The following is a 22277-nucleotide window of genomic DNA, read 5'->3' as shown; positions in this document are numbered from 1 at the left end:
AAAATTATTTAGGGCAGCCCTTAAATATTTTTTTTCCTCTCTTGTCTTATCGACTACATTTTCTGGAATGTTTCAATATTTGATACAATGCCTTTTTGCTTTTACTGTAGGTTGTTGTTTATTTCCATATTTATATTTACATGTGGTACAGAAATCCAGGCTATTTTTGGCTTATTTCAACAATTGCATCTCATTTTTAAAAGAAAGGAAAGCTTCAAACTAAGTGAGGTTCTGAGAAATGTGTTTTGTTTCCTCACGTGTAAAATACCTGCAAGTAAAAGGTATATTGCGTCTCAGGTATTTCCATGTGAACTGCTAAATGGTTGCTAAAAAAGACTTCTCTTTTGGAATGTCTAAGGTTGCTTAAATAATTTGAATTCTTGCTTCTCAGGCATTTTCTCTATTTGATAAAGACGACACTGGAGTAATTAAAGCACTGGAATTTTGACAAGTACTTGACTATTTCTGCTTTAAATTAGCAGACAAGCAGTTCAGGCATCTTCTCAAGAACCTTAACCTTTGTGAAGACTTTACAGTAGACTGGAAAGTTTTCCTGAAAAACATAAACCACCTCATAAAGGTAAGAAGAGCTACCAAGCTTTAATATATTTCTTTAAAAGATACGATCTGATGTGTTAGAAGTGACTGCCTGACTAACTAAGCATGCAAAATTCACATATCTTTCTGTTGATCTCTGTTGAACTCCATTGAAGCCCTTGCCTCAGAAGTTAAGTCTTGCACTCGTGTAGATTTAGGTCTGTACATCTGGCAAACTGAAAGCATGACCACGGATACAGCCAGACTGCCCCGACGGGGGGACATAGGATGTGGGATATCCAAATATGCCCAATGATCCCTGACCTGTCTAGATGGACTGGCAGGGGCTGGACAGAAAAGCGAGTGGAGTGGGAAGCCCACCAGGTTCTTGGTGCCAAACAGTAATAGCAGTGTAGATGGAGCAGGAAGGTCAAACACAGAGATTAGTCAGGAAGAGAGAAAATCTTGACTGCAGTCATGGACAGAGTTTTCTGATGCTCTGAATATGCATGTCGCAACAACTCAAATAAAACTAGACTTGCTGTTTCTCTGTGGCAGAGGTTTATGTCCACAGTGCCTCTCTTGGAGTCGTTCACTTGGTGCAGACTGCAGGACCATTATCAACAGGTATAAGTTAAAGAAGTCTCTGTCCTATTTTAATTTCACAGTCCTTCCCTTTCCTCTGGCTTCTCCCCTCTTAGTCTGCCTTACCTAGCGGGAAGCAGGTGTAAGTAGAGCTGAGGGTGCAGGAGTCCAAACCACATTACCTTACAGCTCATTTCTGAACTTGGCTAAGGATGTGAAAGCTGGTTACTAGCTGGATAAAAAGCAGTTCTAAACAAAAAAAAAAAAGTGAGTATTAACTTGCATCTTATGTTCTAAGAAGTAACTGTTTCATTTTCAAAAGTATATGCTTGAAGCACAAATAAAATGAGAAAAATAATAATCATCACCCAATGGAAAACCATATAAAAAGCCTACCACTTTATTGCCATGGTGATAATAGAATGTTGTGCTAAACAAATCCGCATAGAGCTATACAGTGATTAAATCTTGTGTCATAAAGTAGAAGCTGGAAAACCAGTGAGATCTGTCTCAGCTTCTTCATGTCCTGAGTCAAAGTCTGTCAGGCTTCAAATAATCGCAGGGCTTGAGTGATTCATGAGAGGAGGAGGAGGGACCACAGGTTTCGAATGAAGGAGGACCCATAAACAGCTCCAAACGCTTGTGATGTGTATAGGCTTTTGTAGCAGGTTAAAGACTTTATCTATACGTACCGGTTACCAGTAGGCATAGCTTTACCAAAGTGCTTATTATAAGTGGAGCTTTATTCAAAATTTTATAAGGTTGCTTAAATGTATTTTATTCTCTGTAAATTTAGCATTAATATTTATAGTAGTGCAACTGTTACTTTGTCCTTGGTGGCAGGACTACATTTAATTATAGTTATTTAAAAAATAGTTGGGGATTTTTAAATATTTATATTTTCAGCTTATTAAAATTAAAATGCAATCTTTACAGATATAATAGATTACATGGTTCTCAAGTGTAAAACAGTGGAATACTTTGTACAGGTTAGAAAATGCCGCATTTCCCCCTTTCCTGCTTTTATGCTGATATAAATTCAATTTTCAACTGAGTCATACCAGCACAAAAACCAATTGTATGAAATATAAAATATCTGTATAATTATTTTAAGAATGTATTTGTGTGCTGTAATATTGACCTGCCAGCAAGCTTTCGTGTTAACTTTAGAATAGGTAGTTGCTTTTGTTAGGGAAGGTTTTGCTGTAACGTCTTCTCGTCCTCAAAGTAGGTGCTAAGCCTCCTCAACAACTTGACAAGCTGCACAATTCCTGGGATCAAACTCTGCAAGAGCGTACGTTTTAACATGACGTCTCTTTAACAGTTAGTCCTGTAAGACCCCGAATACTTTCCACCTCAGCTTAGCAAAAAAGTAAGCTACCTCCACATCTTTCAGGAGGTACTCCGTCCATGGCAGGACTGGAGCCTGTACTGCTTTTTTCAATATTGAGCGTTCACCTTGAACAGTTTTCTGTGCTGTGTTAGGGGTGGAAGGGATAAATCCATCATTAAAATCTCAAATTAATCCACAAGGGAACATTTTTGAAAAGACAAAACAAATATGAACCAGGTTCACAGCGCTGGTTCAGCTTCCAGATGCTCTCAAATCTCGTATTTTCATTTTGGGTTCAACCCAAAATTTCCCACGCCTTTGCAATTTCATCCCACCCTGGGTTCACACGTATTCCTGGGCTCCTGTGCAGGTTCTGAGAGAAGGCTGGTTGTTAAATTATTCACTTCATCCAAACACGCTACAATTTTGGCCTGTAAAGTATGTATCCAAATTAATGAGGTATGCAACTCATTCAGGCACGTTAGGAAAACTGATCATTACGCTATACAATTTGATCACTGAAGTATATTAAAAAGTAACAAGTAAAGTATGCAGCTTGATCATTAAAGTATGGAAAATTTACTGAACTAGTAAAGTATGAGCCTGGGATGACTTTTGTCTCAAATGGCACCTCATAAATAAAACCCACAACCACAAAGGCAAACATTCACAAACCAAAAGCCATACAGGTTTAAGTTGTATTTTTCCCTTAGAAAACAGCTGAACAGGGGAGATGAAAAAAATCTTGCGGAAATTATTTCTAAATGTTTTATACGTCACGTGGATCTTTTGATGGCTTTGACATATGTTGATGAGCTTTACACTTTGATTAACTCTCTAGAATACACACTACAGCAGCTGTATAGGAGCAGGAGGCCCACTAAAATACAGCTCCGAAGAGCTGTAGGGCTATACTATACAAAAATAGAATTAAAGAAATGTAAAGTATTTTAAGCAATACAATTGCATCTTAATATTCAGATGAGAAAGAACCAAGGTTATGGCACTTAGCTGGGATGTTGCTAACCAACTGCAGAAGAGCTGAGGAAGGAGACAGAGAGGACATTGTCTTAGGTGTGATGCTATTAACCACCAGTGGACGCTCTGACGATATTTGTAAAAGTCCTGGAGCTGGGAATGTGCATCATGAACACTGACCTGACAGTCTTGTGATTAATAAGGCCTGAGTGGAGCTCTTCTGCATTAAAATAAGTGGCTAATGCAGCCCAGCCTAATGAAAGCTGCATTAGGGAATGCAGACTCCCCCAAAAGAAAATGTACTTGCATGTCCTTCCCCACTGCGAGCTATTTCAGATGTGGAAGGGGGGAAAAGTAAAGAACGTGTTAAAAGCGATAGTTCAGGGCGTGCTGGTCAGGTCCAGAACAGCAAGGTGTCCATACAGGATCAGCACAGCTGCACTACAGTGGGGAGTATATGGGGAAAGGAGGGATTATGATCAGGGCCAAACAATTTGTTGTTTAGCCTTTCTGGAGCCAAGAGATTCGCTGTAAGCTTAGTAAACCTTCACCTGTCAAATCCAGCAGTGAGTAGAAAGAGAGCAGGTCAGGTTGAGGAGATGACAGAGAGAAGGGACAGATCATCGCTTGTGCCTGCTCAAGGGCAGGAACTGAAATAACAAGGGGTTTGCTGACCTGTGTGTCTTTCAGCTGACAAAGGGAATTACTGGGGTGATTAGAAACATATTCAGCAAAGCCTTTTTTTAAAAAATGTGATTTCATCTAAAATGATGAAATTTGGAAATCAGATGGATTTCCAGGACTTCTTTGCAGGAAAATTTGCAGAACATTTCAATATGAAATCAGGCATTTGATTTAGCTTCATCCTGAACTTTCTGTTTTCACACTAAATTCTCCATTTTTGTTTGTATTTAGCTTCCTGTTCTGAGTTTCTCTGCAGTGTGTCTCATGCTGCAGAGTGCCTTCTTCACCAGCTGAGTGCATTTTGTTTTCAGCCTGTTCCATCTAATCACCCTGCCTGCAAAACTGCAAGCTTGATTGTTCATCCTTGATGCTCTTCCTGACTTCTCCTCGGACCAGTACCCATGAGAGGATTCCCCCCCAGTACAGCAAGTTCACATCTCTTCTTGAAGCCTGGCACCGTGAGAACTGTACCTCCAGGTGCCAGGACTGAGGTCCAGGACTAGTTTCTGCTATTTGCTAGTGACAAGTATGGGTATATCATCACTGTCTCCATCTTGGGCATGTTGCTGGTGGAGAGTCTACAGAGCTAAAGCCACTTGCTCTCACATCACATTGCTCTCAGCAGTGGCTGCTACAACCCCTTCCTGTAAAGTGCAAACAAAACAGCCTCCTTGTGATCTTGGAAACTATTCCTAAGTCAACAGAGGGGACAGCAGTAACACAGCTTACCAGCTCCGTGAACGGAGGGTGGCTGTGCTGTGACTTCCCAAACACTGAATTGCCCGCAAGTGATCAAATGCACAGAGTGCAACTCTACAGTGTATCTGTGGCAACCATACAGTTTCAGAGCTCGAAAAACCCATGCAACAGAGAAGTGATATCCTCAGTCTTTTCACAACCTTGCTGCTTAAATTCAGGAGTATTACTAACCCTTGTGCGCTGTGTTCAGGCGTGGGGAGCTGAAGTTCGTTTTGCTGCCATGATCTACCTGTGAAATTGCAGCAGGAATACGTAAGGACCTGCTCTACAGAGGTGGTGCTTTTCCCCGTCTTGGGGGTGGGAGTTTTACAGGTTTATTCATTACTCACTGTCCTCATCTGTTGAACCTCTGGGCCCTCCTGTTCTGGGCCACTGATTTGATCAGACAACTGACTGTCATCGGTCATGACCCATTGCACCAGCAGCAGAGATTAGCAGGCCTGCTGATTGTGTCCCTACATTCCTATGTCAGCAGTGCCATAAACTTTGTCTGTCCTCATGTAGAACAGCTGTGCTCTAGGGAAATACCCCTTCTGGGATACCTGCATGTTTGCATTTATTTTCCAGTATTACACCTGCTTCAGGCTGAGAAACATTAAAGCTTTCCTTACGCCATGATCTAACTCTTTATCCATAGCGAAACCGGTTTGAAAATTCCCCTTCCTTGCCCCTGCTCTCCTGTGCAGTGCCCTCCCTGTGACTACAATGTGCTGTCCCTCGTTGTGCCGGGATATCTGTTTTGGGATCTTTCGCCATTGACAAGTCTGCCAAAGCCATACCTCCCTTTTCTTCTTTGTCCTGAGTAATGAAGAAAAGGGTCTAATGGAATTTTAAAATGGCAAATTGTTCCTTGAGGTGGAAGCCTTTTAGTCTATATTTACTAAGAGTAGAGGAAAAGGATAAAGTAGGGATAACGGAAAGTAGGGAACATAGTATTAGACCATCAGACATACTGCTGGTGGGTTAGACACTGCTGGGGAGACAAAGGAGCAGGGGAGCCTCACTGTGGCTCCTGCTTCTTTACCTAGGCTTAATATTTCATAGTTATTTAATACAATAGTTATTTTAATTACATTTAGAGGAATGTGGCTTTTTTCTAGACAAGGCAGAGATTGGCATGTGGGCCACCTTTGATTCATTGTGTCAAATCATTTTGTCAAACTATTGTATACCATTACATATTCTAAACACTACCGAGAGTATTTTATCCTGCAAATGTGACCTCAAAACTTGAATCTGTTGCAAACAGTTGGTCAAAAGGAAAATGGTACATTACAGAATGACCTTCAATAGAGTTTTCATCTTTTATTTATGACTGGGTTTATTATTGCAAGCTCCTGTTGCACACCAGCTATCAAATCCTCAGCAGGCGTAAATCAGCACTCAGGTGAATGGAGCTAGACTGATCACTGCCAGGTGAGGATACAGCCCTACTTGTAACCCAGGGATAAAATACAAGCTTCTCTATAGTGCTGGGGCTCTGAGAGCTAGAACAGGGTGGCTGGTGAATTACTGGTTATCTGAACATGAGAAGAAAATGCATTTCCACGCTCAGGCAACGAACTCTGCTGCTTCCACACATCTCTAGGGAAGAGCATTCATGGAAAACAACTTGAAGACACGTGTTGTTAGGTAAAGGAGGGCCCATGGGCTAAGCACAGAAGCCTCTAAAACTGTGTAAACTGTCAAAAGGATGATTACATCTGGCAAAGGTCATTCTCATGTACAAAGAGGAAAATGCATCCTTTTTCAGGGGAAGATATAGGGCCGCCTTGTGCAGGCTGTTTCCCAAGACCTTTGCTTTCTGAGCCTCCCCAGAAAAGGAGGGAGGTCAAGCTTGTGACAGGGCAGGGAACAGGACCAGAGAAATTGTAATTTATCTTGATGTACCGATTTACTTTCTAATTAAGAATTCCTCTTAATAGAAAAATCTTCCAGAAACAGGAAGGAGCTGCAGGAATGGAGCTTCACTGAGCAGGTGTGGGTGGCAGAGCCTTCTTTTATTACTAATCAGCATAGTTATGCCATTTATAGAAAAGGACATGAGGCCTGTGCAAGGAACTTTCTAAAGAAGAAAAATACAGCCCTGCTTTGAACAGCAAGCGAGCTACATAGGGTGGCCCATAAGAAAAGCCCCGTAATAATGCCTCCCCTCTCTTGGTGAAAGCAGGAGGTGAAAGTGGATTTACATGGTCCTCCCAAGGCACTCTCAAATTCTGTTAGGAAGGCCGAGAAAGCCTGTGACGAGCTGAGCAGGGCAGTCAGGTAATCTGGACTTCTCAGCTTACGGTGGCAGTGTGCATTTGGCCGTGGTGTGGGGCAGGTCCTGCTCAGAGAGGCCATGTAGCAGTCTGAGAAGCTACGAAGCAGGAGTGGGCTGCAGAGGCCTGGCCCCTGAATTCTGAAGTGATATATATACAGAGCTTGATGGGATGAGTGGAGCACATGGCAGCGAATATCAGGACATCACTGAAAGAGAAGTAACCCCTTTTTCATGCAACAAAAACTCTTCTATATATGGTCTGTAAGCACTGCTAGGACGTATGCTGCACAGCTCTGAGGCAGCTTCATTCCTGTTGCTCCCTTCGGAGGCTGAAGTGAGACACAGCAAACCTAAGAAACGTATCCACGCTGTGTATAAGTTTAGTTTCAAATGGAGAAATGGCACTTACATGTCCAGATGCCCAGGCCAGAGTCTGAGATTTTAGGCTCCAGCTTCATTATTTCAGCTAAAGGAGATTATTTTAGCAGCGGATGATAGAGTCATAGATACACACTGAATGTACTAATTGCATGCAGTAGACGAATGTAGTGCAATAACTGAATAGAAAAGGTTTTCTAGTTTTCAATCTCTAGTTTGCAAGAAGAGCAAGTGATTTCTTTTTTTTATTGGCTCTAACCATTTTAAGATCAAAGTGTGTTAGGTCTTATGAAATAAACAAAAATCTCTTGAAATTAAATATATTAGGAAAGCTTACACTTACAAAATATGTTTCTTTAAAAGGTTGCAGGGCAGTAATACTTTCCCTAAGTCTTTGGATTCATTTGAACAATTAAAAGCAGCGGTGCAATGTTTTTTAGTTGCAGTAATGTCAGGCAGGCAGAAGGTGTGCCCTGCACTGGACCGTGCCCGGCAATCTTCATTTCCTGACTATGGCATGAACCGGCTTCCACGTCTGCATGCACGATACCACTTCTCTTATTTCTTCTCTTAATAATAATGCAGCTGTAATGTCTGTCCCACACGTATGTTTTTTGTAAAGCATGGTTAATATTGAAAAGTGTTATTTGCATTTCAAGATAGTGGAGTCTTTTCTCATTAGGAGGCAGGTTTCTTGCAGTTCTGTAAGAAACATATTTTCTTTTCCATCCAGTTATAATGATCATGTGAGACGTGACAAGGAAACAGGAGCGCAGGACCAAAAGCCATCTGTTTCTTTTTTGGTATTTCGTATTGCATGAAGCAAGAAGGTGGCAAAGCTTATATGCTTAAACATGGGGGTATAAAATATGATAGTAACATTTAACATGATGTAAAGAAATGTCTTTGAACCAAAACCAGATTTTTTTTTGTTTTTGTTTTTACCAGGACCTGTTACCACAGCTATAGTAAAACTGGCTGCTGCTTGTGTTTGTGAAAACTTTGCTTATAAGATATTTTACATATTTAGTTTTGACAGTGCAGTGGGTGGAAAGTCGTCTTCCATTCCCAAAAATAAGTAACAACTTCTTCAAAATTCTGATACTGCTTTTTTTAATTATTATTATTCCACATTGTGCCATTCCTGAGGCTAGTTTTATAAGTAAAACTTGGTTTCATTCTAAAAACTGAAGTTTACTGCTAATTCTGGAGGTAGAATGTAAATGTTGAATAGATTTCATTGATATTTAACTTATGAAATGTAGCCTTTTGCGTGCACAGTTAGACTTTTGGTATTCTCAAGTATGTCCATACCAAAGCCTAGCAGTGCTTTACTCTGCAATTTATTCCAACCAACTGTATTTCGTCCTTTTTATTTCTGCTTGCCGTATGACCTTCTACTGTATTTACCCAAAGTGTGGGTTTTCACCCTGCAGAATGCATAATGGGGTTTTAGTTAGCAATAAGCTCCAGTGGTAGATTTTAAAAGCTGTACACCAGTGTTAGTTGAAAGCAACACACTGAAAAAAAGAGGTTGTGCCCATCTCGTTCTAGCATTAACACACTGGTACCCAACCCCTTCTCTGCTTTCCCCTCACACATTCTGTACTTTTGCAGCCTTCAACTGCATCATTTAGCTGCAGTATCCCTACTGTGGACAACCAGATTAAAAAGTACCGCTGTAAATATACCTGGAACTTAGAAAGGAAAGGAAAATAATTGCCCTCTCTTTCATCTCAGGACTAAAGTGCCTTTTCAATCAAAGAGATTTCCACTGCGTGCTAAAGACTATTCAGATGAGAAGAATACGTTTGGGATATTTGGGCTAGTTAGCGCTCGCTTCCCTTTTTTCTGCATTAACAGCATAGCCCTCTTTGTAAGATCACCCAATTTTTTAGACCTTTGTAAAAGTTTAGGTCAGTCTTGGAGTCCTGTGCTTTTGTTGGCCTGTCACCAGTTGGATCCCATTTACAGAGAGTCTATTTTTCCCTTAACTACTTGCATAGCCCCTTTTTTCTTTTGTGGTGCAAGCCAGAATTCCTGGAAGCAGATTTTACTGCCTGCGGGATCTCGAAGGCCGCCTTCTCCATGGACGTTTCCCTCTTCGACTGGCTGAATGCCACGCTGCGATTTATAATTTATTCAGGGGATCCATTACTGATTCTCTGTGTATGTTTTTTGTCTAGACTGAGGAAGGGCAAAAAGTCATTCCGCCTAAGTCTTCCTGGGAGCTGTCAGAGAGAGGCATCCTCTCACACATACAAGAAGTAGTGACTGCTGGTTTTAACACGATTGCACAAGAGTTTAAAGATATTGACTCTTCAAAAGATAATACAGTATCAAAAGAGGAGTCCTGGGATATATGTAACCGACATTTCAGCATCTGACTGAAGAACAAGTAAGAAAACTGTATTATTTTATCTTGTTAATTTAAGCGTACAACTGGGTAAATTGGCTTTGGCTAGAGACATGCGTTTGCATACTGTTGTGTATAGGCAAGTAGTTTAAAAATTTGGATGAAATGAAAATGTTTTAAGACTATCATTCCATGAACATTTGTTGCTACATTTGTGGGAGATTATTTTTTCCTTATCTCTGACTATGGTTATGAACTATAATAATCGCAGGCTTTCTAAAGCAAAGTCACAGAGATGCTATTGCTAATAGCGAAGGTGTGAATTTAAAGCACAGTAGTTCTCTTTCACTAGCTCTTTATCTGTATATTTGCTATTTTAAAAGTTTCTTTTTTCAGTTTTAAGTTATCCACTTCCAGTTGATGGGGAAAAAAAACTTCTCGGCATGGAATAAAAAGTACTTCCATTGGGAGCTAATGCAAATTCCTTTTTCTCAGCAGCTATTTTGTCCTGCCCTCCTCGGACAAAGAAAGGGGCAAGCATTTGACATTTCCCGGCCACCTCTCAGCTACTTTTCTGGGTTAAAGATTCCCCCAGATTAGCGTCAGCAGAGTTTACTTAACCTTGAATCTAGCTTGAGTGACTGAAGTCATGGCATGAATCTGGCAGGACAAACCATCCGATCAGCCCAGTGCTAATCTCAGGGGAACCTGAGAGGCCAATCTTCCATAAGATTCTGCTTCTGCTGAACTTAAAATGAAAAGAGCCATTTTTTAATCTTTGCTAATGCTGGTTCGGTGTGATTTTTCCTAGTTCAAATACTAGGTGAATAATAAAACAGAGGGAACCTTGACTAAAAGATTTCGGATCTTACTTAACTCTAACCTTCATGCTCACGATTGCATCAATGCCATTTGGCAGCAAACTGAAAGACAAGACACAGAGCCTCCAAACTCGTATGCACGTCTGCACTACAGAAAATTATTTCGGTACTTTGCTCATTCAGACATAGCCTCTGATTTCTTGGCCCTGTACTTCCCACCAACATTTTTGACTATAAATTGCAGACAGGAGTGGGGCCTGCTTGTAATTACAGCAAAGATATTGCACAGTCTGCCATGTTATCAGGTGCTGCTATGCATGTGTAAAGTTGCAGATGAAAGCACTGAAAAAAATCAAAATATTTTCCACTTCCCCCTTGAAAATAGCATAAAAAACCCAAATGGCCTGTGTGCTCTATTCCTAGTAGCCACAGTTCTGGTGAAGTACCAAGTGCAAGTGCCAGATCTGAACCTGGAACCACCAGTGAAAGCAAAAGTGAAAATGTGATGATACTCTTTCCTCATCCCTGTGAACCGCTGAGCAGAAGCGCTGCAGTGAGCTTGCAGCCCAGCCCTGGCCGAGGCAGGAGAACGCACACCTTCCTGAGCTGTTAAAAATCTCTTGGTTTTTTTCTTTTTTTGGAAGCAGTAAGGCAAGCATCTCCAGCTGAAGAGTCCTCCAGACTAGATCCTGTCTACTTTACACTCAGGAAGAAGTGAAGGGACACAGGAGCTATTTTATACTTAAAAGAACCTCAGACAAGTGAAGAAAAAAAAATCTTGATAGAAACTGTCATCCATAATAGCAACGAGAAGCAGGCCTGAGGAGTCTCATTTATATAAGCAGCAGCCTCTGTGTGAGTGAGACTCAAGCCCTGTATCTCCAGAGATATTTTGATTTTGACAAGCCTCTCAAAGATATGCCTACGTATATCTATATGAAGATGCCCCGGGAGAGCCTTCCAATCTGGGTACAGGGTTTGCCACTGCTAATCCAATCCCCTGTTGTTCAGGCTGTTTTCGCTGCTCAGAGTTGTAACAGAAGTGTTACTAATAGCCGTAGTCTGGATGACTTCACAGAAAATGTCTTCTTTTATCCTTTTCTGGACAATGGCCACTTACTGTTTGTTATTAGCAAGGCTCAGCTGGAATCTGTATCTAGTGGATGAAGAATTTCTTCCTGAAGTTTGGCTTCTTGGTCTTCTGAATTTCTGATGCTGTGTCCTTTTTCATAAAAGCTTAAGGATGGTAAACACACTGCAAGCAAGGTCTTGATTAATGTCTTGCTGACTGACATCCTCCTTCTTGTCTCAGGCACTTTTCTCCTCTCTGCTTGAACTCCCTTGACTTGCTTGAACTATCTGCAATCCCCCAAATGGCTAAACTTCGTTGGGTGTTGAAATAGTTTCTAACTATAGCTAACCCAGCTCATCAGGGTATTGTTCTATTTAATTGAAGTTTGTAATACACTTTGAGATCCTCGTATGAAGTGTGAAGTATAATCACAAGTGCAAAATAGAATTGTTTATAATTCATAATGTGGTAGCAGCCAGGCCAATGGGGGAAAGTTGAAAGGAAATTCAGAATGTATCCTTTGCCCTTTGAAGTTTGACTGCAACTTGGCACATGCATCAAAGAGGTGACTAGTTTCCTTTAGGGTTTAAGTCTCCGCCGAAAAAGATCAAATCAAAAGCAATCTGAGGTTCCCAATTAGGTTTATATGAAAAATCAATAATGAAGACCCTAAAAAGGCATACTGATGACTCTTGAAACACTCACGAGTGCAGCTTATTTAAGGGCAGGCTGTGATAATCCTTGATTTGATTAGTAGCTTATATCATGAGTAGTCCCATTTAATTCAGTGCAGCCACTTACTGAATAAAGTGCTGGGCAATCAGCCCAGCCTCATCCTTACGATTCCATACGTAGCCCAGAGGGTGGGCTACCTGCCCTGGGTCGGGCCAAGCAGCCACACGGACCTCCACGGGCAGCAGAAGCAATGGTATCAGCAGCTGCACCCAGGTCTTCCGTAGGCTGGCTGTATTGTAGAGATACAGTTCCTGTAACTATATATGATTCTAAAGGCTATAAAGATTTCCTGCTATGTTCTTTCATGCTGATTCATTTTTGCCCTCAGGGTGAAATAATTTGTTGATGCAAATACAATAACTGAGGAACCTTAATGGCCTCCTGAGGTGGTGGTATAACTTAGGTGCACCTGATAGCATGAGAAATTTGCCTCAATGGTACTTAGCCAGGATACAAGTGCACCATGTATTTGATTTACATCTCATGTTAAAGCGTTATTCTTCTATACTGCAGCTCAATCACTGTGTCTAATCACAGGGTTTAGTAGTTTAAACAGCACACTAAGGGCCCAATTCAATTAAAAAATGTCCTGCAGAAATCCTTTTTTCATTGTTTTCCCAGCCTTGTGCAGGCTTCTGCAGAGAAGCTGTGACTTTTTTTTAATAAGATGGGCCTTAGGATTCCTTCTCTTCCAAGGCACCCTCTCCCTTTCTTTTTGATACTTTTTGTCATGTCCTTAGTCCATAAGGGGATTGTGTTGTTGTAAAACTAGCATTTACAAAAGTCATCTTTTGCTTCTTCATTAGTTTGAAAATCTTTGGAACACAGTGGATGTCAGCGCTGGTGGACGATTGAAATATCAGGACTTTTTGAAGAAGTTCAGCTCAGAATTTATAACGATGCCATCAAGCACTCCCAGTGCAACTAGTTCTGCAACTTCTACCAAGCCAGCTACCCGTGCCATGCAGGAGCCTCGTGTGTCTTCTCAGCCTGAACATCCCAAGACATCGTCTTCTCTAGTAGGGCAAAAGAGTGTAAGCGTGATTGTTTTATGAATTTGCTGGATTTTCATTTCTGTGCATAGGCTGAAAATAATACCTGTGGAACTCAGTGAAGGTATTCCTAATGACTGCCCATGAAATCAGGCACAACCACCTGTCAATAAGCAAACCAGGTAATTTGCAAAACTCTGTTACAGTGACAAAAATTGGGCCAGATAGTAACCTCACTAAAGTCAAAGGATATATGTCAGTTTACACCAATAGCATTCCCCGCTGTTACCATACACATATCCATCAGAGCTGTACAGCAAACAAAATTTCTGTGTTTAAGCACAATCAGGTTTCTGAGAACAAAGTAAACCACCGAAATTACAAAGGCCCAATAACCGCAAAAGCAGCATGAAAAAATGTACAGCATCTTATCTGTGGTCATCTCACAAAGCTAGGCAGGATTGGCAGTTGCAGTTTTCTAATAGGTGTTTGCTGGCCTTTCCAAAAACATTCTGGTGGTCTTGCCTGCTTTCTGGTGAATGCCAGATTACAGCTGTTAGTGCCTGAGAGTCTGACTGATAGACTTGCCATGAAGGCCAGTGATCTGAGAGGGGTAAGAGAAGTGGATTAGGAATGCAGTAGTTTTGGTTCATTTTTGCATCCATACCTACACGTCATGTCAATAATGCACTTTGGTCCGCTCCACTGCCATGCTGGCCTCTTAGCCTAGTGCTAGAATTCACAGAAAGGTTGGGAAATCATTACAGGCAGAAAAATTAAATATCCCCCTGGTGGAGCTGCATCTACCTATTCCACATTCTTTGGCTACAACCAAACGTACAACAGAAAAATAAAATATTTAGAATTATTCAGTGCCTGGAACATGCTTGGATTTTCTGACTGCTTCTACATGGAGATGTTTAGCTACTGAAAAAGAAATAACAGATTGAGCAAATTAAAGATGCAAACAACTTGTCAGGGCTGGTAAATCTAAACATTGGCCCATTGCTGGCTCAATTATTGCCTTACCTATACGTTTTTTCTTGAAAAGCCCAGACAATTAGCTACATGCATCCTTCATGCTTTGATCCAGTTCCCAAAGAAAGCAATGGAAAATTCCTCGTTACTGTCTGTGAATGCTAGATTGGACAGTATAAGACAATAGGAAGGGAACTTAAGTCTCCCCAAACTTATGGCTGTTGGAAAGACCCCAGCCAGCCTGAACACCCATCAGGATGAATGTTCCTGCAGCATTCATTGTATGGAAATGTATGTGAGGCCTCAGCAAGTCTTGCACCAGTGAGACCCTCAAGTGAGCACTGGGAAGTCTCACTGAATATGAGATTATACATTGGACCTAGAAGCATAAATACCGCTTGTGCACGTATCGTGCAGTGGTAGGCTGAGGCTTTGCTTTCAGCTCACCCACAGTACTGCTGAGGCAGCAATCAAAAAGGCACTGAGCACTGGGATCCTCTCACATTATTGCTTCTGTGGCTTTGCATAGGACCAGGAATTCTCCCAGTAACAAATCAAAGCAATGTTATTTCGTAATTCAGTGACTTTGCACTGGTTTGTTTGTTTGTTCTAAGATGGCAGTACATAGATTTTATTGAACATGGTATCTGTGGTTTAATAAGAAACAGTTTGGAGAAACTATAAATGATTTACAAATTAAGCCAAATAAAGAAAAAGTGGTCAAGGCCCATTAAATGAATAGCATCATTTTGACACTAAGAGTGTTCTCACATTTTTACCTACAGTTTTGCAGACACAATTCAAATCAGACTTAGACGTGGCTCAAATGGTACATTAACCTCACCTGGAAGACCAGAAACTGGATTTGTCATCTGGTGGTTTGTCTACACAACCGGTAAAACTCAATAGAAAAAATTACCATTATCTCTTGTTTTAGATACCAGCACCCAGTCGTCCTCAGACAACAACAACTTGTTCTGCGCCTATCCTTAACTGTGAAACAATAGAAAATAAGATAAGAAAGAACATTCAACATTGCTGGAGAGGCATACTGAAAGTGTGCCAAGAGAAGGATGTCAGCAAGCTAGGAGAAATCCCAATGTCAGACTTCCTAGGTTTGTTGCCATCTGAAAAGGGGTTTATTCATTCTCGGATGCGTTCTGTTTTCTTTCTGGTGTCCCAGCCTTAGGAACACCTGGCCTTTAGTAAGTGGCATCCACTGCATGATTGCTCCAGGTACCACCCTGCTATGGCAGAGCTGAATAGCTTACAGTAGCCTTGGGTGCAATACATTCACGTCCCCATTCAGAATTAGCTGCTCCTTGGAAAAGGAGTGCGTGGCTTGCTTGGGGGTACTTACGGCGTGTACACAAGTTTCTCATCACCTTCCCAATACCCTACCCTTTCTGTGCTTGGGGATACTCCAATAAATAGATTCACCAGTCTTTTCCTTGTGTGTGCTTCTGGTTGCACCGGTCTTGATGGCTGATTTGAAAGGACCCTGGATTTTACTCTTAGAAGAGCTGGGCTATGCTGCTCTTCCGTTGTGTTCTCTTCTAGAGAGAGGATTTTCTGTGCCTCTGTTAGGACATTTGCATGTGTGATAAGACAGTGTGCACCTGTATAATTGAATGTAAAGTCCTGGCTATAAGAACATGTTAGCTTATCAGATCCTTTATCTCAGTTAATGTCAAGGAGTACTTCTTTAAATCATTTAAAGAAGTGCATTTAAAATCAAAATGACATGTTATCAGTCCCCTGAAACCCTGTAAAATGTGAACTACCACCCCATAAGTATAGGCATATGCATATACCTGCATATAGCAAGAACTGCCTAACACACTTACGCAGCAGTTACTGCAACAGATGACCTGTCAACATATCCCTGCTAAAACTTGCGAACACAGGACAATTGGCTATTTTTAAGGATGACAAAATGAATATTCTTTCTTTGCATTTCAGATATAGCAGAGAAATTCAATTTGGATTTAAGTGAAGGGGAAATTAACCAAATAACAACAAAATATGATTTAAAGAAAAATGGAAGATTTGCATACTATGACTTCCTTCAGAGTTGTATCTTGTTGTTAAAACCACAGGAAAGCTCACTGCTACAGAGAGTAATTATACAGAAGCCACAAAAGCCGGTAGGTACAAAGCTTATAAAAATCAAACTGACAATTTTTTTTCAGTTTCTGCTGTACTGACAGGATATTTCATGGCCTGTTTCTATAGTCACTTTATGCAGGGACTTTCCAGCATTCTCTTATTTAATCCCATGATATGAATTGCCTAGTATTCATTTGGTATCTCCTTCAGTTGGAAGATTTAACTCCTTGGGATCATGCTTTATATCCAGGTTATATGGTAAATTGGCTAAATTTGCTAAGATCTGGATAATAATTCCAAATAGAAAATCTGACTGTTTAAGAGCTTTTGTCGAACTAAATAAAAATCAAGCTAGAAATAAAAAGTGCATGAGATGTGTCTTAGGATGGCCCCGACTAGAGATCTTGTCAGCAAGCTGTGCCTCTGCTCCACACCCAGCACTGCAAGAAAAAGCCAGAGGAAGCTCTCACTTGCACTGCTGTTAACGGTCACTAAAAACGCCTCATAGCCAGGACTGGTCAGCACACATTGCACCCTTGCAGTTCTCCCTGCCACGCATATCTGCTTCCCAAGCTGCAATGAAAAGGCAAAAGAGTCCCAGCAAGGCAGCTACACACAGGCTGTTCCCCTCTGCCCACAGTACCGCTCTAGGGCAGAAAAGATCAGAAGAGACCCAGAAATCTGGCTCTCGTGGCCCAGAAAGGAAGACATCAGTTATAGCATCCCAATCAAGTTATGTAGTAGGAACAGTGCCAAATTCCAAATCTGCTCATTCAGCGAGCCTGCTACATTTTTAGGCTGTTTCTGACTGTGCCTAATTAGTTTAGATATGGTTAGTAGCAGCATTTTATAGAGAAATTACATTACCGAACTGTTTTCGGATGTGGAACGAACAGATTGCCACCAAGGTATGAAAAGAGTATCATTAGGAATTATCAAGTATTCACTACCGGTAGGGATAGTGAGGTAAAACTATTAAGTTTTGCATCAAAGAACTTCATTATCTTACATAGGATTTCTTTTACACACAAATTTGATGCTGTAAAATTCCATCCCAGTATTCTGGAGTGGATAAAGCAGTAATTTTTAAGTGCCTATGTAGTTGTCTCAAATAATTTTTATTTCATTTATTCTACTTAGGAAAAAAAAAAGATCTCAGTCCAAGTTCTGAGCACCTTTATATAATGTAATATTCAAAGTGAAATTTCCTCATAGATTGCTCAGCCCATTCCACCTAGTAAGTATACAGATACACATCAAAAGCAATAATAAAAAAAAAAAAACAACAAAAAACCCTTTTTTTTTGCTGGCAGGCACAATTGCTTCTCTTTCTCAAACGCCTGAGAGAATCAATGGCCTAGGGCTTCATGGAAGCATCCAGGCTCTGAGCTATGAAAATAACCCAAGTTGAAGTCATCGTAAAGTGCCCTTTCCCTCTCTTCAGCCCACAAAGATACTCAGTATTTTGGGTTGGAAACTGCATTATTCATGTACCCACTCATTCCTCAGCTACATAGTCTGAAGGAGGAATACCCCAAGAGCACAGAAAGAAGGTGCAGCTGCCCCCCAGGCCTCTTACAACTCGTGTAGGTGCAGCATGGCCTCTGTGTTCACGTAGTGGATGTATAAAACCAGCCCTGCATTCCTTGACAAGGAGATGCTTGTAGAGACGCCAGTGGCATCTGCAACTGGCACAAATGGGGCACTATCAACTTACCCAATTACAATAATAAATACCAGGAGAGTGTAGGGGGAAGCTGAGATGGAGCTGTATTTTAAGAAAATAGTAGAGCAGATCCAGACCCTGCAGGTGGATTGGGGCTTGCTGACTTTTCCCAAAGTCCCTTACTCATCACTGCAGTGTTAAAGCTTTGTACAAGTGGCATTAATTTTGCCTTAATGAACAGTTCTGCAGTTCACATGTGTTCAGGGTACACCAATGTGACAAGTTTAGCCAAGCCAAAACAACAGGCCACAACATGTCCCAAGGAAAATTAACCCGATGGTCCAGCTGTGGAACTGCAGAAAGGTTCAAAAGCTGGTTACAAGGTATTTTATGTACTGAGAAAAGCATACAGTTGTTTTTTCTTAAATACCGTACTGCTCCCACAGTTGGCTTATGCATTCAGTCACTTTTAAACAAAAATTTCACTCTGAAAAATGTACACCGCAGAGAATTAAAAATGGGTGAAAGAGGGAGTTGAAACAAGGACAAGCATAATACATGTGAAAACACTGAGATCTGAGCAGAAGTAACACTGACTTCAGAATCAGTTTCAAATAATAAAAAGTTAGGGCTTTGGCAGTGATTAAGTTAATATACCATCTGCACTTCCCAAGAATATCAAAATGTTATAGGTTAAAATAATCTTGTGGAAACAGTATCTTGCAGTAATTTGTAAACAAGTATTCAGCAGCCAGTTGCAGACTAAGGCAGCATTACAGCATTACCTTTTTATTCTGCATTATAGCTGTGCCCAGTTGTGCTCATGATGATGTTAGTAAATGCGAGTCTTTCTCATCCAATTTTGTTAGATGAGTCCTGGACCACAAACCACGTCGTTCTTCAGCGCAATGCTGAGAATTCAGCCCCAGATCTTGCACTGCTGGAGACCAATGAAGCGAACTTTTAAATCCTATGATGAAAGTCATACTGGACTGTTAGATATTGCAGATTTCATACAAGTAAGTTGCATTTAGCAATTAATAGTCGGAAAATTACAGTAGTCTAATCTGATCTTCCTGACTGAAAATTTTCTGAAAAATGGTACTGAACCAGAACGCATAAACTCATCCTGGCCCCTCTTCGTGACTTCAGCTCTGACCATTACTCACGGTAATCTTTCTCCACGTGTGATTACAATTCCTTGAGGTCTGAGGTCTTAGTGGAGTCGTGAATAGATAAAATGGAGAAAAACCTTAGTCCCTATACAAAGTTTAGATGTGTATCTTTCACAAACATGTGGGAAGGGAATAGAAGCGTACCTTCTGGTAGGTGTCCCTTCAGGCACTACTACAGCTGCAGGATCCTGTGACCCTCCAACTGGTGTGGTCCCTTCTAAATGTGGAACAGGCTCAAGCAATCCCCACTTGAGAATCTCTGTTTCTGGTTTCTCTCTCTGCTGTGTGCAGCATAGTTCTGTACTAGGCCAGGGCTCTGTATCCTCTGCAAACACTTTAGAACCTTGTATCTCCTCAAATACACACCTGTGTATTCTGGATGTCAGTGATTCTTCATCTAGATCCATGGGGAATTTGACTTTTGCTTAGCTGCACTGGTTTCAAAATCTTTGATACTGTTTTAACTAGGAATAATAATCACTATCTGTTCTGGAGTAATTCTGAATATTTGCTATTCAAGTGCAAGAAAAAAAATCGCCTGGGGCCCTAAACCCATTTAATGTCGCGTGCGTTAGGACACCCCTTGGTATCGCTACTGCTTCAAAGAACTGATCAGCTAGTGGACGGGATGCTCAATCACAGTAAGCAAGTGCTTGGCTGCAGTAAGCGAAGATAAGGTGTGCTTCTGACGCTCCCCTTCCCCTGGAGCTGCAGGAAGCCAGCTTGTTGCCTGGCAGACTATAAACCTGGTCGATTATACCAGTCACAGAAGTGCTCTTTTAAATCTTTACTTATTTAGGACTGCTGGGAATGTGATATGTTCTGGCACTGCCACATAGCTGAAACCTAAGTCCCTGCCTGCTCCTCTGCGAAGGCTGAGGAGCAAGATGTATCAATGTGGCTGTATCAACTTCATGCCTGAGGCTCCCTGTCTATCACTGCAGCTTTCTGACTGCTTGGGCACTGCCTCAGCAGGCCAGGCTCAGGGGAGAAGGAGTGAACATCAGGCTCCTTTGCATTTGATTTTAATTTGTCATGTTCCTCTAGGACATGTGATGATTACCATTTATAGTTAAAGCAATGTCAACAACTTTCAAATTAAGCTTCCTAACATGATATAAGCTAAGCAAAAAAACCCCCAAAAAACAACAAACCCACAACCAAAAAACTAACTCCTCATGGATCTAGATCAAGAAGCAATCCCCGATTCCAAAATCCTACTACAAAGGTGTTAATCTGCTGTTCGACAAGATATCAAGTCATTTGTGGAGGTACAGATCCCTTTATCTCCTAGGTAACTTAATTTACTGAAACGGGGAAATTAGCTCTCTACTAACTTAGTAACACTGCTATTTATGGCTGTACTATCTGCAAGGGGTCATTAGTGATTTCTGATGCTGAGCTGTTAAGAGGGAAAAGGGCAGACGACTATGAGTTTGCCAGAAAACTAATGACAACTGGCATAGCACACAAGGACATACCGTGTTGCTGGTCACTTTCAGGGTTTAAATCCCCAAGTGCATCTAAAACCAGAAGTAATCCTCAGAAATTAATGTATTATTTTCTTTCATGTTAGGGCATTGAGAACATTTAAAACTATTGAAGTGCTGAAAAAACACACCGGGTGAAATATTTGAAAAATGCAGGTATCTAACTTGGCTTTTAGCATCAGGTGAACCAGGCACGTCCTGTTCAAGTTGGGTTTTCACTGAAGTGTTAGGAAGGCATGCTTACAGGCTGAGCATGTCCCCCATGGAAATTAAAAGCACTGAGTGCATCATGGGCATTATTATATACATAGGGGTTTGCACAGTTTGAGTGACTGGATTATTCCTTCTGTTTCTCTGGATGCAAAGGCTGCAGATCATAAAGAAGGATAGAAAGGAAGATATTCCACCTCTTCATCTCATCTCCAGATAGTAGTGAAAGCCTTTTAAACATGTACTTTTGTAAATTAACTTCTATGCACATGGCTGCTACCCATTTCTTAATGCCCCCTCAGGCAAGTGCTAGCTGAGCTAGTGGACAAAGCCCTGCATATACAGGTTTCCAGATATGTATCCCAGGGAGCCAGTATTGGCATGGGAAGAGTAAGAAATAATAAAGGAAGGTTTGATTTTCTAATATTCTGAGAAACCTAAGACTGAGTGGAGCTGAACCATCAAGTTATTTTGTAAAGAAATTTTAGCAAGATAAAGTAATGTTTTTACTTCTTGCTTACCCAAAGCACCGGAATAAATTTTAAAGTTGTCTCTGTCTTTTGTAGGTTCTTCATGAGTACAGCATTGACCTGACTGAAGAGGAGTTATTCAACATTTTGGAATATTATGATAAAACTTTGTCTTCAAAAATATCCTATAATGATTTTCTCCGGGCATTCATACAGTAGGATTTGGTCAAATGCAGGAAACTGTAGATAAAGACAGTGACTGATTTATAATTTCAAGCTAATAAATTAATTGAGTATGGCTTTTTTGTATCTATTCATTACAAAACTTTAAAATTCTGACAGTGGTCCTGTGTTGTGGATTAAATCTACATAGTGAGGGAATTAGTTTTGCATAATCCATTTATCAGAGAAGAAAAAGACAACAATTAACATTGTCAAAATAATGCTTCCTAAGACGTCTCCAAAAGCACTTAATTTAAGGAAATTCTTTTTTAAATTTTACGCATTTTATTAACGACATACTCTTAACTTGTAAAAATGTTTACAAGACATACTATTGAATTTCCTCAATTGCCATTTTCCAAATGTATTACTTTTAACGCGTTAGCCTTCGTTATTCAAAAAAATCATCCCATTTCTCAGTGCATCTTTTTCCTCTACTTGCAGTGCCACATGTGTATTGTCAA

General features: G+C 40.8%; 1 protein-coding gene across 1 annotated transcript in view; it reads left to right on the top strand.

Annotated features, from left to right (window-relative positions):
• EFCAB6 (EF-hand calcium binding domain 6) overlaps nt 1-21810 on the top strand; it is a 119496-nt gene extending 97686 nt beyond the window's left edge. The window contains 8 exon segments of the mRNA XM_075145488.1: nt 392-580; nt 9704-9890; nt 9893-9915; nt 13308-13535; nt 15409-15586; nt 16434-16618; nt 19116-19265; nt 21688-21810. Coding sequence (XP_075001589.1) covers nt 392-580; nt 9704-9890; nt 9893-9915; nt 13308-13535; nt 15409-15586; nt 16434-16618; nt 19116-19265; nt 21688-21810 — 1263 coding nt within the window.
• The last annotated feature ends 467 nt before the right edge of the window (nt 21811-22277 follow it).

Source organism: Calonectris borealis, chromosome 1 (genome assembly GCF_964195595.1).
Source record: "Calonectris borealis chromosome 1, bCalBor7.hap1.2, whole genome shotgun sequence".
Taxonomy (NCBI): Eukaryota; Metazoa; Chordata; class Aves; order Procellariiformes; family Procellariidae; genus Calonectris; species Calonectris borealis.
This window is presented reverse-complemented; position numbering and strand designations above follow the sequence as displayed.